Here is a 16,619-nt window from a genome sequence, read left to right on the forward strand (position 1 = left end):
ACTCATAAAACTATTTTGTTTTTTAGATTGGATTTTTTAAAAATTAAGATGGCAGAAGTCTGCTTTGGTCTCAGCCACTCTCTGAATAGCTGTTAGCTCACCCTCTGGGATGGACTGATCTGGATTCATACGAAATGAAGATGCTAAGACGGTTATCTGATGCATGGAGTTTTCAAACAGGACGTCACCTCACAAACCCAAACTAGTCCTCTGAAACCTGTTAATTACCCCACAACTTCTTTGAGAAACCTAATCTAGACCTTTTGTTAGAAATAACTAGTGTGGCATCCTCTGGAACTTGATGGGCCATTTACCATATATATAGCTCAGGTATAGACATTGACTGGTTAGGTAAAAAGTCTCAAATCCACACGATTAGCTGCCCATGGAGATGTTTTTTTGTCTTTTTTTTTGCCTGTGTAACAAATAATTCCTCTTTTCTTTAGGCTCTCCTGGTACTTTAAAGTTTAGGGCAGAGCGGATAAAAATCCCTCCGACCCGTTACTCTCGCTCCACCGGCTCTGACAAAGGTACTTCTCAGTGCAGCTCTTAAATCACCTCTCAATAAATGCTGCTGCTGTAAATCACGTGGAACTTCGCCTCTTTTGTCTCTCCAGCATCTCTTTCACACTCGGAGTGCAGCAGCCCAACCCCTCCCATGTCCCCCGTCAACCTGGACACGTCGTCTTTCTCCAGCAGCCAGTCGCAGAGCTCGGTTTCTTCCCATCCCAGGATATCAGTTAGCCCTGCTCCAGTTGGTGACAGGAGGAAGGATGGGTAAGCCAGGGTCTCGCCTGCATCCTCATCCGGTCATCATTCAGCAGAGCATGACATGTTTTCCTCAATTTGTCTGCTTCATTGTGATGAAATGCTCAGATTGCTATAAACAAATCTGTCAGCCTTCGTCTCACACTGGCTCACCATCTAACCTTATTCCTGCCTCCATCTCTTCTCTCTGATTAAAACCTGAAATCYTTCTTCTACCACTTTTATTCTTTATGTATCTATACATATATATGTGTCTATTTTTTTTCTTCATCTACTTCTCAGATTTGTTTCTTCCTACACACCTTCTGTTAGACGTCCAGCAGGAAATCCCTTGTTCTTCTCTTTGAGAAGCTTGAGGTKTGTTCCAGGCCACTTGTAGCATGAACAGTGTATGCACAAGAGTGTCTCAACATAATCTTTGTGCATGTGCGAATGAACGCAATAATCRGCCCTATTTTAGGAGCCCTCATGCATGATTTATTTACATTTTTAATGTAACCTAGAAATTAAATAGATGYGTTTCCCTTTAGGGCCTCATCTCTAATCTGCTCTGTGTGTGGTTCATAAAAATTCAGTAGAACTACTTGACTGAAGAAGAACTAAAACACATTMTGCTACTTTTCTGTATGATGCGGTTTAAGGCTTTTATTTAACATCATGTTTTAAATTTTTTGTAATTTACAGGAGGAAGGTTTGACATTAAATGTGCAGTACATTRAAAAAGCATTCTCASCCCTTACAATCACTATCTTCAATTGATTTTATTGAAATTCTGTGTGTAGAACCAACAAAAATTTGTCCATAATTGCTATTGTGAAGCCTCATCCATCGTCCAGTTGTTCCAGCTGTTAGTTCGAAGGAAATAATAAAACGTTCCAAAATTGGGATAATGTCTTATAATCTACCACTGCTTTATATCTCTTCAGTTGCAACTCTGACTTGCCTGGTGTGATTTTTGGTCTTTATGATGGTGTTTGTTCACTTGTGTCTTTTGAAAACATTGCTGTTTAGGTTTCAGTGTAAAGAACACAAAATGCAAATTCACAACACACTGTTTTTAATTTTTTATGTATCTTTAGTTTTCTCTTCCTACTTATAAATGAAGCACTACTTGTTACATTAACTCTCAGTAAAATACAAATAACTACTTCTGTAAGGTACTTAAAGATGTACTCATGTATAAAACGTTTAAAGTTTTATTGACATGCTTTTTGTAGAAATTAAAAKAATTTTTGTGGTGCAACTTATAAACATTTATTTTTTTTTATTGAACTTGGACCTTTTTTTGTTTTTAAGGCCTTTTTTAGGTGAGCCACGCAATGTGACGGTACAGAAAGGAGTAGAACCGCTTGGGATCTCTATTGTGAGTGGAGAAAACGGAGGAGTGTTTGTTTCCAAAGTGACACCGGGGAGCATCGCTCATCAGGCTCGTCTAGAGTACGGAGACCAGCTGCTGGAGGTAAAGCAACCGCCATGCTTCACCTGCACATCAAGTTCACTYTTTTATTATTCTGTTTCTAATAAATCAAAACTGTTGGCAGTTTAATGGAATCAACCTTCGCAACGCCAACGAGCAACAGGCACGGCTGGTGATCGGACAGCAGTGCGACACGGTCACCATTTTGGCTCAATATAATCCTCACATGTTTCAGCTGGGGAACCACTCCCGATCAGGGTAAGCTGGCGTGTTGGTTTTTGTAGTTATTTTAAAGAAAACTACTGAACCAGAGTTGCTGCTGAAACAAAYGCTGTAACCGACAGAATGCATGAGTTTCATATTTACTTTTAACATTTTAATCTTTTACTAACTGATCACAAAGCAAAAATTCTGTGATTTTCATTGTGCAACTTTGAATTTATACATTTGTTTTTGTTTATACGTGGTCAAAATTGTACATGCTCTCTCATTTATATATAAATACATAACAATAACAATATTTGAACAAATGTTCTTTAGAAAGTTTGAGAGAAAACACCCTTTTGTTGCCAGTAAAAAGCTTCTGTCATGATCCTGATTGTCAGAAATGTCAAAGTTTATTTAAGTCATTGGCCCTGACATCAATCCTAATAAGGATTTGTGAAAATGCTTTGTGTAAAAGTTGGGTAAATCAGCCAGTCTAAAGGAACCATGCCATTTCTGGCAAGATAACGGGACAAACATCCAATTGGAATCGAGCCTGAAGCTTGCTGATGGCTATAAAAACTGTTGTCTCTTTACTATTTCAAAGGGCATTTGAAATAACCAAATACATTTAAACTAATGCACTCAAATCCTGTTTTAAAAAATAATTAAGGTAATTTGTTGTATAGTTTCACTATAAAAAGAATTACTCAAATGCGTGACTGAAGGCTCAAAATTATTGATATTCTTGCTCATTATGAATTTATGGAAGTTGTTTACTAGCACCGAATGTTATAGATGACAATAGTCTAAAACAACCAGAAAGTAAATATTCAATCAGCTTGTGTAATTGAGCAAAGTCAAAAAGATTATTAAAAAAAAAAAAAAAAAAATTCCCTTCTCACCCTCTGTGGATGGTCCGTTTCATCCTCTGAGCTCAGGTCCTCTACCAGAGCCCTGGGAGCTTGTGGGTCCTCCAGTATCTTGGCTGTGCCTAGAACTGCAYATTTCTGGACTGAGATGTCTGATGTTGTTCCTGGGATCTGTTTTAGCCACTGCTCCAGTTTGGGGGTGACTGCCCCAAGGGCYCYGATGACCACAGGCACCACTGTGGTCTTCACCTTCCAGGCCTTTTCCTGGAAGGTGTGTGTGCATATATATATATATATATATTTTTTTTTTTAGGTCTCAAATGGAGTCCGGCAACAACCATCTGACTACCAGTCCAGACAATCACTCTGCCGTGGACACACTGAGTGAACAGGACGAGGGAACAATGACGCCTCCTTCCAGRCAGACTACTCCTGCCACAAGTCCACACAACTCTTTCAGGTGTCGACGTTGTTTCACTCACTCCACTGAACTTTAAGGACGTATCTCCTTTTATTTMTTTTGGTTGTGTTCATGTTTGATGCTCTCAATATGTCTGTTCATTTCCATGTCAGAAATTGAAAAAGTTTCAGAATAGTACATTTTAAAATTGCTTATCTGCTTTACAAGCCAATTGAACGGGTTGATACCGATTTATGTTCATGTTTTCTAGATTTTCTGGTTGTAAAAGAAAAGGATATTTGCCTTTTGAACCATTCACATTTTACCGTTTTTACATTTGAAAAGCCAATTAAGCAGCAAGTTTTGATGTTCTAAGTTTTGGTTTAATTTCAGGCTTCCAGGTTCCCTTTTACTGCGGGCTGCAGAGCCTCGCCTGGTGAGGCTGAAGAGGATTGATACAGAGCTGGGTGTGCAGATCTGTGGAGGAAATGTTTGTGGCATCTTTGTGAAAATGCTGGATGATGAAAGCCCAGCCAAGACTCCTGACGGTCTGCTTCCTGGAGACCTAATACTGGAGGTAAAAACAGGGTTTATCAATGTTTGTGATGTGTAAAGAATCAGATTTACCGTAAAAATGTCTCCCAATAGTTAGAGTAAGAAATCATTGGATGCTATTCAGTTATATGTTTGTATGTAGCTGAAAAAATACGTCCTGTGTTGTCTAGACTTTCAAGTTCAACCTCTGTCCTTGGTGTAGCTGTCTCTGTTCCGCATGTTCTTATGAGTGTTACTGTAAATGTCATTGTTCTTTGTTTCTGGCAGAATTGTGTCCTATTTGTCAGTTGTACAATTGTTTTCTTTCAGTACAATGGTGTCAGCATGAAGAATAAAACTAAAGAAGATGCTTACCTGGAAATGTTRAAACCAGCTGATCAAGTYATGTTCAAGGTCCAGAACTACGGGGACAGCCTTGCTGTCATCAAAGAATCTCAAGGAGACGGATTTTTCATCAGGTGCTTAGAGTTTAAATGTTTTGTATTGCTGTTTCCTAAATAAATAAATGTTAAGCCTGGGAAATAAAAAAAATAAAAAATAGGAGCCCCATTAAAAAGTAAAAGCAGAAAGATTATGCAGTTTAAGTTTAATAAATGAGACGTTTTTTTTTGTCTTATATGTGTGGTTCAGAATTAAATATTTTGTATGTTAATATTTGAACAYTTCTGATGGTGGTTTAATTTTGTCAGAGCGCTTTATGAGCGGGTTGCAGAAGCTGAGCAGGAGCTGAGCTTTAAGAAGGATGACATCCTGTACGTCGAAGACACTTTACCAAATGGCAACTTTGGCTTCTGGATGGCCTGGCAGCTTGATGAGAATGCACAGAGGCTGGAGAGGGGACACATCCCAAGCAAATACATGTAAGTCCAGCCAACGGCAATTAATTAGTTTGTTTTTAAATCAGTTTTTGTTTGAATGTAATTAACCATATTAAGCTCATAATTTCAAGCAAGCTCACATGTCTCATCTTGTAGATAATAAAATGACTTCTGTGTTTGTCAGAGCTCAATAATTTTAGAATTATTGACTACATTATTGAACATTTGAATTCATCTGAGCATGTCGAAATGTCTCTTAGGATGGATCAGGAGTTTTACAAAAGACACGGTTTGGCTGACATGAAGGATGAGAACGGAACCAGTAAGTCCATGTCTGCTGCTGCTCGGAGGTCGTTTTTCCGTCGGCGGCTGAAGCACAAACGAAGCGGCTCCAAGGATGGGAAGGACCTGATGGCTCTCGACTCCATAAGCACAGATTCTTTGCCCATCCCGGAAGGTGAGATCCCCCCCACCCCACCCCCTCTCCAACCACCCCAGAAATGTCTTCATTACTAATTTCAGATCTGACCCTAATAGTCATTGACCAACTTCAAAGTTTTACTGAATCTTGTCTATTCCAAGCAATTTCAGAATGAGGTTTACAGCAGATATTAGAATGACCTACTCAAAGACCAGCCCTTTATTATCTTTATTCCCAGCTTCCTGCTCTGAATTAGAGAGTGAGAATACAGTATTTCTGCACTGCCGCCTGGGAAGTCAGAGATGTTAGCTTGATCATACGAAGCAGGATCAAATTAAAGAAGTACATTTAGTTCTAGAACATTCCTTTTAGGTTAAAATAATGAATCCCTGTCAAGTTAATTTCTGTATGTCATGCTCAGATGGAATGAGCCTGATGTACCAGCGGGTTCAGAAGGTGGACTGCTCRTCCCCCAGACCGGTGCTGATCTTGGGTCCGTTAATGGAGGCCTGTAAGGACCTGCTGGTGACAGAGGCTCCTGCTAACTTCTGCTGCTGCTTGCCTGGTGAGTGTGCTAGCCAGACACACTCACATAAAATGTATTAATATAACATTGTACTAAAGCCAGAAAATGACTAGATAAGCTAAATAAGTTTATGATTGAATTTTTTTGTTGTTCTCAAATCTAGAAATCATGAAGGCATCCCAACAGGCAATAGAGCGAGGAGTGAAGGATTGCGTGTTCATCGATTACAAACGGAGGAGCGGCCATTTTGATGTGACAACTGTTGCATCAATAAAGGAGATCATAGAGAAGGTAAAGCTTTTTGCTCATGTCATCAGTGGGTATCTGTGCATCAGACTGTCAGCTGAAGGTTGTTCTAGAACAGCAAGGTTTTGCATGGCAGCTCAACTGTTCTTCCTCCGTGTATCTACAGCCATGCCATGGTGGTTGAAAAGTAAAGGGAAGTATAAAAGCAGAAAAACTTTAAATTATAATGGATTCCAAATCAGAGAGTGTAGAAATATGAATAAATATATTTATATTTTATAAATATATGTTTAGCTAAATCTTGACCAACATTTTGCTTTGCACCATCCCTCATTTCTCATGCAGTTTTTTGCTGTCATTYTCTCATAGGACTGTCACTGTTTACTTGACATTGCTCCTCACGCCATCGAACGTCTTCACAGCGTTCACATCTACCCAATCGTCATATTCATTCGATACAAAAATGCCAAGCAGATAAAGTGAGTAATCCCCATGGCCCTGGAAGCATGTGTGGTTCACCTTTCATTTTCTGGCCTGAGGATATGTCCGGTCCTTATCCAGCTTGATTTGTGCTTGTCTTGAAGTTGCTGTTTATTGATTAGAATTACAGTTCAAACCTTGAACGACGTTTTCTCTGAGCCATTTGTTCTTTTTTTTCATTTCATTGGATTTGATCAGCCGGTGAGTCTGAAAGACGTCTCCTTGTTTTTCCCATTTTTTTGTAATCGCACGGGAAGATTTAATCTGTTAAACTCTCATCATGTTGTTTTTGTGCACAGACCGCATAAGCACAGACACAAATGAGAACAAACTCTCATGCTTTCGAGGCCTCTCTCACACTCACACACATGCACACACACACACACATGGCTGCAAATGTATAAAACGGCAGCAGTTGAACGTGGCCGAGATTGATTCCTGCTAAGCCTTCAATGTCATCAGCTGAGTGCCAGCTGTCCTGGGAGGGGCTTCCTGGAGCTTGTGTGGGTGGCTGTAATTTCCACCTGGACTGATGGAGCAGCTGACAATGGCATCAAGTATTTAATGTGACCTTTATAGTCAAGGAGGCAGCAGTAGACTTTGATCATGAAAACCAGCATGACCTCTTCTGTAATGAATGTTTAGGTATTAAAAGATTATTATTTTTGTCAGGATTCATGTCAGTAAATGTTGTTTTTAGCAGAATATCCACTATTTAGTTTTTTTTTACAAAAAAAAGTTCTTCAAATTTCAGATATCACGTTCTATGTATTGACTTGGCACACTGAATACAAATGTACTCGAGTACAAAATAATAGTTTTAAAAATAATAGTTTTAAAATCTCAATAAAATACATGAAAGGTCTGAGGTTGTAATATGGCAAATGTGAAAGAGTTCAAGGGTTATGAATACTTGGTACTTGTGGTTGCTGTTCATTTTGAATCCCAAACGTCTTCAAAATTATAAAAATGTAGTGCATATTAGAGGAATTTGAACAAAAGTTATTCATCTTTGAAGCAATAAAGTGACAAACACGACTCTTAATTGTGATGCCTTTCTGTTGATCTAAAAGCAGTCAATAAAAATATATTTTTGGATTTAAAGATGCCCTGGTCTGTTGCAGCGTTCCTGCAGCTTTTTATGAAACTGTGTGGAGGTGCTAACCGTTGTGGATATTTTCTCCCCAGGGAGCAGAAGGATCCTCTTTACCTGCGGGATAAACTCTCTCAGAAACATTCCAAGGAGCAGTTTGAAGCGGCACAGAAAATTGAGCAGGAGTACAGCCGGTTCTTCACAGGTTGGTGGAAATTATTTATTTTGGTCGTAATGAACTGACTCCTAGCTTTGACATGGAACGTACGCAAACATTTGTTTCAAGCCGCGAGTGTGAAGGTTATCCAAGTTGTGCCCGTCTTCCTTATCAGATCAGGGTTAAAGATTTATGATCTGGAGCAGCAGATGATCTGAAACCCACAACTGTCCAGCTGATTAATGAGCACAAGAGGAGGCAACTTATGGCAAACGGCTTTGGGAGCAAACACAYCATCACTGATCCTTTAAAACAGGAACAGGTTGCTGGCTCATTTTCACAAAATGAGAACACAAACCAGTTTTTGTCTGGTAGAGACAATTGAGAGATTGAGAGGAAAATATTCTTGTTAATTCCAAAGCTTGAATTATTTTAATGCCACCGTCTCATTTAAATAACTGGAAACTAGAACATCTTTGTGTATTGATTTTCAAAATCCACACTGATGAACAAGTAATTTTATAAATTTCAGTCCTCACCCAGTCTAGGATCGAGTTGCTAAATGAAATTATTTGCTTTGTCACACTATCTCTATACATCTGTAAGACAGAAACAAATGTGTTACTAACAAGATGTTTGCAGAAACTCTGATCAGCTTAAAAATGACATTTAAAAAAAGAACGTTTAGAAAAAACACTCTCCGCTGAATAAAAAGGTTTGGTTTTTCAAATGGCTTTCAGAATTTTTGTGAAGTTTCTTTGGACATCTTTTCCCGACCAAATGTTTTACGTTTGTATTTTCAAGTAGTTTTTCTGATGTATGAATTTGCTTCCTATGGGTTTACTAATCCTGTAAAACTTTACCCAATCTCAGTACTCTGGGGTTTCTAAATGTCAACCAGAACCTATGAAGTTTACCAGCTGTGGTTAGTCCAGACATTTATAGAAAAATGAACCTTGAAGAAGCAGGAAGAACTTACGCCCATTGTCTGGTTCTACTTTTTACACGTTTTATTTACTAGTCATAAGTTAAGTTAATATTTGACTTGGATGCTTATCATATGAATATTCCTTCCCCCCTCCACTGTGTTGCAGGCGTTGTCCAAGGAGGCAGCGTCTCCTCCATTTGCACTCAAATCACGACCATCGTGGAGCACGAGCAGAATAAGGTTCTCTGGATTCCAGATGGAGCACCATAGAGATTTCATCCCACTCTCACACTTATGTAGCATTTTATTATATATTTTTTTTAATCATAGGGTGCACTACAAATCGCTGACACTTCCGTTAACGTCCAAGGCTTGCTCAATTTTACAAACATCAGCACAGATGATGGCAATAATGCAATATTCCCACTACATTAGTGATATTCTGAGCAGCAGATGAGTTTGTTTACACTAGTATTTGTTACTTGAATGTTCTGTTCTCCCTCAGATGTGGTAGCACTCCTTAAATTCCTTTTTGTTGCCATAAAATAATGTTGGACCACAGTGAAGACCATATTCCTGAAGTGATGATGGACTAGACTTCAATGTTCTCTTCCTTTTCTATATTTATATGCATTTTCTTCTCATTTACTTTTGTCTAATTATTAGGAAGAATGTTTTCCATTTAATTCCTATTTATAGAGGAGAAAATTGTCTCTTCCTTGCATTTTGTTTTGTGGTATGAAGGTTCCCTTTCCATTTCAGTCCTCATAAATAACATTGTGCCAATCCAGGTTTTGTTTGTCTTGGAAAGCTGCAGGTTTTCCAGTTGTGACACTATGTCCCCTGCTTATGTATTTTATGTATTTCAAATTCTGCCAGTATAGTTTTTCTTTATTAACTTAAATTGAAAAAAGGGACTATTTTTTATTTTGAATATCATAGATGGCTGTCAGTTAAACACGCCCACAGGTACCTTGTGATTCATCCTGGCACATTTCGTCTTRGATAAAACACTTACGATGAGTTGAAGGTTAATATTTCCTTTAAAAATAATAAAAACTAACTATAGTTGAATTGCAAGCATTCTGTGAATTTGTTCAAAAGTAGTTTGTGTGTTTTTTTTTTTTTGTTTTGTTTTGCTTTTCTTTTTATTTGATCAACTGAAAGACTTTGTTAAAGTTAACCTACTCACCACCAGAGGGTGCAATCTACCATTTCAGATAAGTAAGATGTACTTTTTTTGATCACTTTTTTAGGTGCTTGTCTAGGATGTCTTTTCTCAAAAACTTAATTTAATTCAGTACAAAAGGTTAAACTGCAATTAAATGGTAACGTATCGCATCAGGGGATGTCTCTYAATTTTGATGATAATGGGTAATGACTTATGACAACTCAAAATTAAATTTTTCAGAAAATACTTTTTTAATACTGTAATGTTTTGTTGCAGTTTAAGGTGCTTGGCTGATGCCTTGACTGTTGACCACCAGATCTTAAGATTCTCTACAAGGGAGAGTAATCTTAAAATGGTGCTGCTGAAAGAAAAACGGGTTGTTGCACAATGCTGTATCAAAGCATATTAACAAAGTTTAGTGGAATAAATACAACACTTGTTCAGGTGTCATATCTGTTGCAATCCTGATGTAAATCTGATCTATTACAAAATGCAAAAGAAGGCATCACCAGTTAGTTTTGCAACAGGTGGCCTTAAACCTTAAAGTAATTTTTACTTTCAGTAATTTGATTCAAGAGGAAATATATCATGTTTAATAYCGATTGATTATATTTCAGCTTTACTATTTTAATATTTGGTCTGGGCTTCTTTTGCATGAATCACCAATGTGGTGTGGCGTGGAAGAGATCAGCCTATGGCTGCTTAGGTTTCGTGGAAGTCCGGCTTGCTTTAGTTATGGCCTGCAGATCATCTTTATTGTTTAATCTCCCTCTTCAGGATACACCAGGGATGCTTTATGGCTGTGGTCCCCAAAGTCAGTCCTCGAGGGCCCGCATCCCGCATGTTTTAGTTCTCACCCTGCTATGCGCACCTGGATCAAATGATGGTTCATTAGAAGGTCTAAGAAGAACATAGACATCCTGAAAAGGTTGTTACTACAACCAGGGAGAGAACTAAAACGAGGACCGACTATTTTTAACTGAAATAAACGCTGGAAATATGTGCAAAGAAGGTACGAAGCAAGTTTTACACGGGTGGCCATTGTCCCACCTGGATCCCCCCCTTGGTGGCGCCACTGAAAGAAAAATCCTTTTAAAAGCCTATTTTAAGGCTTCAGTGTTTAAAATATTTATAAACGAAGACGGGGGTTCGAAATGTATCGTCCAGGTGATGAAGACGTCTCCCCTGAGTTATTGTCTGTAGACACCAAAGTTGGTCATAAAACATTGATGAATCGGTCCCTATAAATAACTGGGAGCATCTACGTCTGCTGTTGATGGCTCCTCCCCCCACCCAGCTACCTGTAAATCTGCGATGCCATCTTCCAACAAATGGATGAGACAGGCGGCCGCTGGAGCTAAAGGACAAAAAAGAAATCACAAAAAGCGACATTTTTTTCTTCTTTTTGTAGAATATTTGAGCTTTTCACCGTGAGGAGCGCATTCAACAGTGCGCAGGACAAGAGGAGCTGCAGAAAGCTGCGCCGTCAAACAAGGTGGAGGAGTGAGTGAATCATCGACCGACGAGGACAGCGCTCCCCTTTTCTTTCTATCTGTGCTAATAAGCAAACGGATCAGAAATATAGGGAACACTACGGGGTTTTTTGTTTTGGACCACGAACATAATGTGATTTTATTTTATTTATTTTTTTTACGCACAGATCAAACGGATGACGCGCAACTCGTGCCGTGGACGCGAATCTTGAGGCGCACCTTGCTTTCAGAAGTTTCTTCTTCTTATTCCCCGTCTCTCTGCCGTCCACCTAACTTTAAACAACCTYCCCCTTTTCGTGAATGCAGGCGAGCGGGAAAGGAGAGCAAGGCGCGGCGATCAAACATGCCTGAGCCGCTGTGGCATCAGGGGGCGCTGGCTGGAGCTCCCCGAAGCGCCTGAATCTCTCTCGCTCTCTCTCCATCCGAATTGATTTGTTTGCTCCTAAGGGGCCGGCAGGTGACCAGAAGTCCGTGATGGCAAAGAAAGGAGAGAAATACAGCCCGGACCCCTCGATCCACATATCCAAGATGAATGTGGTCATCCCGTTCTCGCCCGACGTGCCCTGTGACAGCAGCGGTCAGCGGATGTGGTGGGCTTTCCTCGCCTCCTCCATGGTCACTTTCTTCGGGGGGCTCTTCATTATCCTCCTGTGGAGGACCCTGAAGTACCTGTGGACCGTGTGCTGTCACTGTAACGCCAAGAAGAAGGTAGGTTTGGTGAGGCTCGGCTCCCACGGGGGATGAAATTTATCACGGGTTTTATTCCTGGTGAGTCGAGCAGTGCGTGACAACAGCGTGTCCAGTCAGTTTGATTTATAAAATGTAATGAAATCAGTGCTGAGGCCCCCCATCAACAGAGAGCACAGAACATGACTCTGAATAATGAACTCTGCTATTCTTGGTCTAATGTGACACTCTGTAACGGTGCTAAAAACATTTTTACTCCCAACACTGAGAAAGGTGGAGTCTCTTCACACTTGTTGGTAGATGAACTTCTTTTTTAACGTGGTTTGATCAGAAAAGTGATCCAAGATGGCACAATCCCCATCAGCAACGGCTTTGATTAAGTTATGCCGATCATTCTGGTTTTGATGCACTAGATTGGAATATTAATATTCCATAAAGATATATTAGAGACTCAATTTAGTCTCTAATATATCTTTAGCTGCAGTGCCTTGCAAAAAGTATTAATTATCCTAAATATATTTAATTTTGTATCACGTTTTAGCAACAAGGTGCATTTTACCAGTAAGTACTTCCTAATTTGGAATTTGAAGGACAATGGATTTTTTTTTTTTTTTTTTTTACTGAAAAGTGTGGTGTGCATTTTTATTCAGTCACCCAAAGTGAGGGCTTTATGCAACAATTTCTCCCTACAATTACAGTTGTGGTATTGGTTTTCTGCCAGACATGAAAGTTTGCATGAAAGCCAAAAGTTGCATCTTAGTTTCTTCTGATTTGAACAAATTGTTCGACATGACGCCCGTGTCTCCTACCGTACATGGTTTGTGGGGGAAAACAACCCTCTTCCATAAAGGCCAGATTTCTGCACTTGTGAGCTTATAGCTTTCCTGTCAATCGATTCCCCCACCTGAGCTTTGGATTTCTGCAAGTCCTCCAATATTGCCATCCATGTTTTGGTTTCTCCTCTGACATGATGAAATGTTGGAACGTTTTGGTGACTAAGAGCTAAAATTTCAGTAGACAAAGAGTTTAATTCTCAACAGAGATCCATTAAAAAAAACATGCAAAATAACAATATTTAATAAGACAATAGGCATCACAATGAATACAGTAAATTAAATTACCTGAATTTAGCCAAAGTAATATACTCATAATGACACCATTAAAAAATAGGAACAACCAGTTATGCTTTCTCCATTAAGTTAAATTAAGCTGCACAGCTTCAGGCCCTGTTGTAATTGCTCAAATCAAAGAGCCAATGCAAGAAAATCCACCTCCACCCCATTTCTTGTTCCTGTAGGAAAACACCAACTGTAATAATTTATGACTGTAGTCTGTGGTCRCTGGTGCTAAGAAGCAATATGCAGTGGCTTAAAACCAAACATTGATCTTCAAATAAATATATATAAACGTACACCAAAGTACCAGCCTGTGTGTGATCAATGAAGGCTGGTTGACCCGAGTACAAAGTGCGACTGTGGCTGAACTTCGAGGTTCCACGATAAACAACATCCACATGTGCTAAAGTTCACTTGTGATGCTGACAGTGACTGGGCAGGAGAATGGAAATGCTACTTTCCATTTATTATGCATGCCCGTCAGGTTTTCTTATGAATATTTTTGTTTCGGGGCTTTTCTCACAATCCATAATAAATTGTCAGAATTGCTCAGAGTTGTGGCTACTTAATTTATCTTTTAAAAGCACAAATGCATTCAGATGGAAAACCACCAGAAGCTCAAGTTCAAAGAAAACACGAGCATGTGAGGAGTAGAAACGTAATCTAGTGGTGTGAGGGACTTCTCTCTGTACAGAGTGAAATTTCCTGTATAAACTACACAAAGGTTTCACTTATAACTATAAATTAAAACTAGCCAATTAACTGTTTTTAAGTTCAACTATGTCATCCTCGAAAGATAGTTTATAGCAACTCTTATTATACAAGTTGTAAATACATCTTAGTGGCTTTGTATTTTATGTCTGTGTGTCCCTGATTGGTCCTCTGCTGTGGGGAAGATCTAATCCATCGTCCCAGGGAGCAYTTTGTCGGATTTCGGGATATCTGACGTGGAATGACGTCTGTTTAGAACAATGAGGTGGACCGATRAAACTTTGTATGTTGCTTTGTCCACAGAAAACATAAATTTGTAAAGATTGTTCAAATGTGAGAGGCAATATAGAGATCAGATTTATCTCGGCTATGACTACATTGATGTTTGTAAGCTCSAACCTGAAATTCTGAAAATGATTGTCCACCATTTCTTGATYTAGCATTGGTTATGCTTGTAGTTATTGACTGCTTGTAGTGTTTATTTTTCAAAATGAAAGCTAAATCTGTTGCTTATTGATACTGAAGGACAAAGATGGGCTGCTAATTCAGCCTGAGGAGGAGTACTTAGTCTGTTTGATAATCCGTTTGTCAGATAGTTGAATATAAATGTGAGCATTATGGAATTGTTTATATTGGCAGGTGGTCTGATATTCCTCTGAAGCTACTTTTTKGTATACACATACTTTAGTGGAGGATCATCTGTTTCAATCTGAGAGCAGCTGAATGCAATTAGCTTAGTTTGAGTTCAGAACCGGTTCAGTTCTAGTAGTAATCGCTGCAGTGACCTAAAAGCATCCTGTAAAACGTCTGGAGCTTGATTAAAGGATGGCACTGCTATATAAACGTCTCTGTCATCAACATATAAATGTATTTTGGCTGCAGGGATTCATGCAGTGCCAGTGCCCCTTAAGCACTGCTTGTCCCAACTCTTTTTTTTTTTTTTTTTTTAAACCTAGACTCTCAGTGTTCATCTACAAAGAGCAGAAAGGCTCAAGGTCTAAAGCCATGTAAACTGAGCAGCAAAAGTACTTGTTGAAATTTATAATGTAGCTACGCTCATGTAAATGCATCAATAATAAATAAACTTATTGCATGTTTGAATATAAATTTAGCAAATTGTTAAGCTGAATCCTTAGTGCCTATATAGTAACCTTACTACATTATGAGGGCGGCCATTTTTTACATTCCTGGAAAAGGGACATTAATACATTATAGTAATACAACTGTAAAAGACAATATTATATATATATTTTTTAGCAACAAATGTTCAGGTTTTATAATAAAAGTAATTAGACTACATTTTAGTTTTTTTTATTACCTTGAAAATGTGGTTTTGTTACTAAAGTTGTGGAATTATCTAGYAAATAAATAAAAAAAGGTGAAAATATAAATAACTTTTAAAAGCATGGTTAAAGTATACATTTTAAACAAATATTAAGATGAACAACAACTATTTAATTGAGGATGAAAATCATAAAAAGACAGGAATGTTGTCATAATATCTCAGGCTGATATCCATTTCCAAGAAGGCTAGCTATTCATCCATARCTGCAGGTTTTCTCTTTTGAGTGGCATGTGAACATTTAACAAATGTTCAGTTTAAACCACGCAAAAAGTTGGCRGYCTATTTCCTAATTTGCTAGATTAACAAAATATTTCACATAGCCGTCAAAATGCAAGAGAAAAACTAAAAAAAAAAAAAAAAAAGGTTGGTATTAGTTCTTTCATTTCCACAGCTCACCAATATTTCCATGTGATTTAAAAGAGAGCAGTCAGATTTTGTTTTCCTGCTTTGATTTTTGCCAAGTGGAGCGAGTGAGCTCCACCAACCTGTTGTGCTACTCTGTGGGAGTGASTCATAGATGATCATCCTTTCACTCAAATCTGCCCATTTCCTTTGCATTTTACTTTCTCTCACACTCCTGGCATTCGTTTTCAACCTTTCCTTCCCCGTCATCTTCTTAAAATTCTCTGTTCCTCGTCCAAGAATCGGTCTCACTTCAAAGAGTCAGGAATGCAGTGTCAGGTGCTTACAGTATGCGCCATATGAATAAGTGTTTTGGTTGCTAAGCAACTAGGAAGCAATGGATTTCATTATAAGAGTAAATGTCCGTGTGTTATGCAGTTGTCGAGGCTGTGAGATGTGGCAGATTGTGTTGGAGGAACAATCCACCCCGCTCCCTCGCTGCTCKGTGCATGTCATTAACGGGTCAAACAGCAAGATTTTGGAGAATGTCTCACAGAAACGAGTTGATAATCTGTTTGATCCTTCACTAGATTCCACCTCGCTTGTCATTTGCCACCCGCTGTTCTGACCGATCTGACACTGAGGCACTGGAAACCGGGGGAGCTTTGTCTTCCCCCRTCTGATGGTAATCAATAAAGCCAATTATTTGTGGGGTTCAGATAAATCACGACTATTATGGGATGGGGTGGTGGGGATTGAAGATGCATTTTCTTTTTTTTTTTTCTTTTTTTTTAGAAATGGAACAGTACGACAGCACTGAGTGAAAAGAAGTTGTGGCATCTTGTTAGTCACTTCATTAGCATTAAGAGA

General features: G+C 38.8%; 2 protein-coding genes across 5 annotated transcripts in view; both read left to right on the forward strand.

Moving 5' to 3' along the window:
* LOC103481471 (disks large homolog 5) overlaps window positions 1-10,302 on the forward strand; it is a 32,196-nt gene extending 21,894 nt beyond the window's left edge. For 2 of the 4 annotated variants that reach the window (XM_008436933.2, XM_008436932.2), the window contains 15 exons: window positions 447-530; window positions 618-777; window positions 1,051-1,125; window positions 2,065-2,227; window positions 2,310-2,443; window positions 3,575-3,721; window positions 4,055-4,238; window positions 4,526-4,674; window positions 4,906-5,076; window positions 5,295-5,491; window positions 5,877-6,020; window positions 6,145-6,272; window positions 6,597-6,706; window positions 7,896-8,005; window positions 9,052-10,302. In XM_008436933.2, coding sequence (XP_008435155.1) covers window positions 447-530; window positions 618-777; window positions 1,051-1,125; window positions 2,065-2,227; window positions 2,310-2,443; window positions 3,575-3,721; window positions 4,055-4,238; window positions 4,526-4,674; window positions 4,906-5,076; window positions 5,295-5,491; window positions 5,877-6,020; window positions 6,145-6,272; window positions 6,597-6,706; window positions 7,896-8,005; window positions 9,052-9,155 — 2,060 coding nt within the window. In that variant the 3' untranslated portion in view covers window positions 9,156-10,302. The remainder of the gene's footprint in view (window positions 1-446; window positions 531-617; window positions 778-1,050; window positions 1,126-2,064; window positions 2,228-2,309; window positions 2,444-3,574; window positions 3,722-4,054; window positions 4,239-4,525; window positions 4,675-4,905; window positions 5,077-5,294; window positions 5,492-5,876; window positions 6,021-6,144; window positions 6,273-6,596; window positions 6,707-7,895; window positions 8,006-9,051) is intronic. The other 2 variants (XR_001775983.1, XM_017301689.1) reach the window with 2 other exon arrangements.
* A 1,036-nt stretch (window positions 10,303-11,338) lies between these two features.
* LOC103481816 (calcium-activated potassium channel subunit alpha-1) overlaps window positions 11,339-16,619 on the forward strand; it is a 111,982-nt gene continuing 106,701 nt past the window's right edge. The window contains exon 1 of the mRNA XM_017310693.1: window positions 11,339-12,257. Within this exon, the coding sequence (XP_017166182.1) occupies window positions 12,024-12,257 (234 nt within the window). The 5' untranslated portion in view covers window positions 11,339-12,023. The remainder of the gene's footprint in view (window positions 12,258-16,619) is intronic.

This window comes from Poecilia reticulata, linkage group LG19 (assembly GCF_000633615.1).
Source record: "Poecilia reticulata strain Guanapo linkage group LG19, Guppy_female_1.0+MT, whole genome shotgun sequence".
Classification (NCBI taxonomy): domain Eukaryota; kingdom Metazoa; phylum Chordata; class Actinopteri; order Cyprinodontiformes; family Poeciliidae; genus Poecilia; species Poecilia reticulata.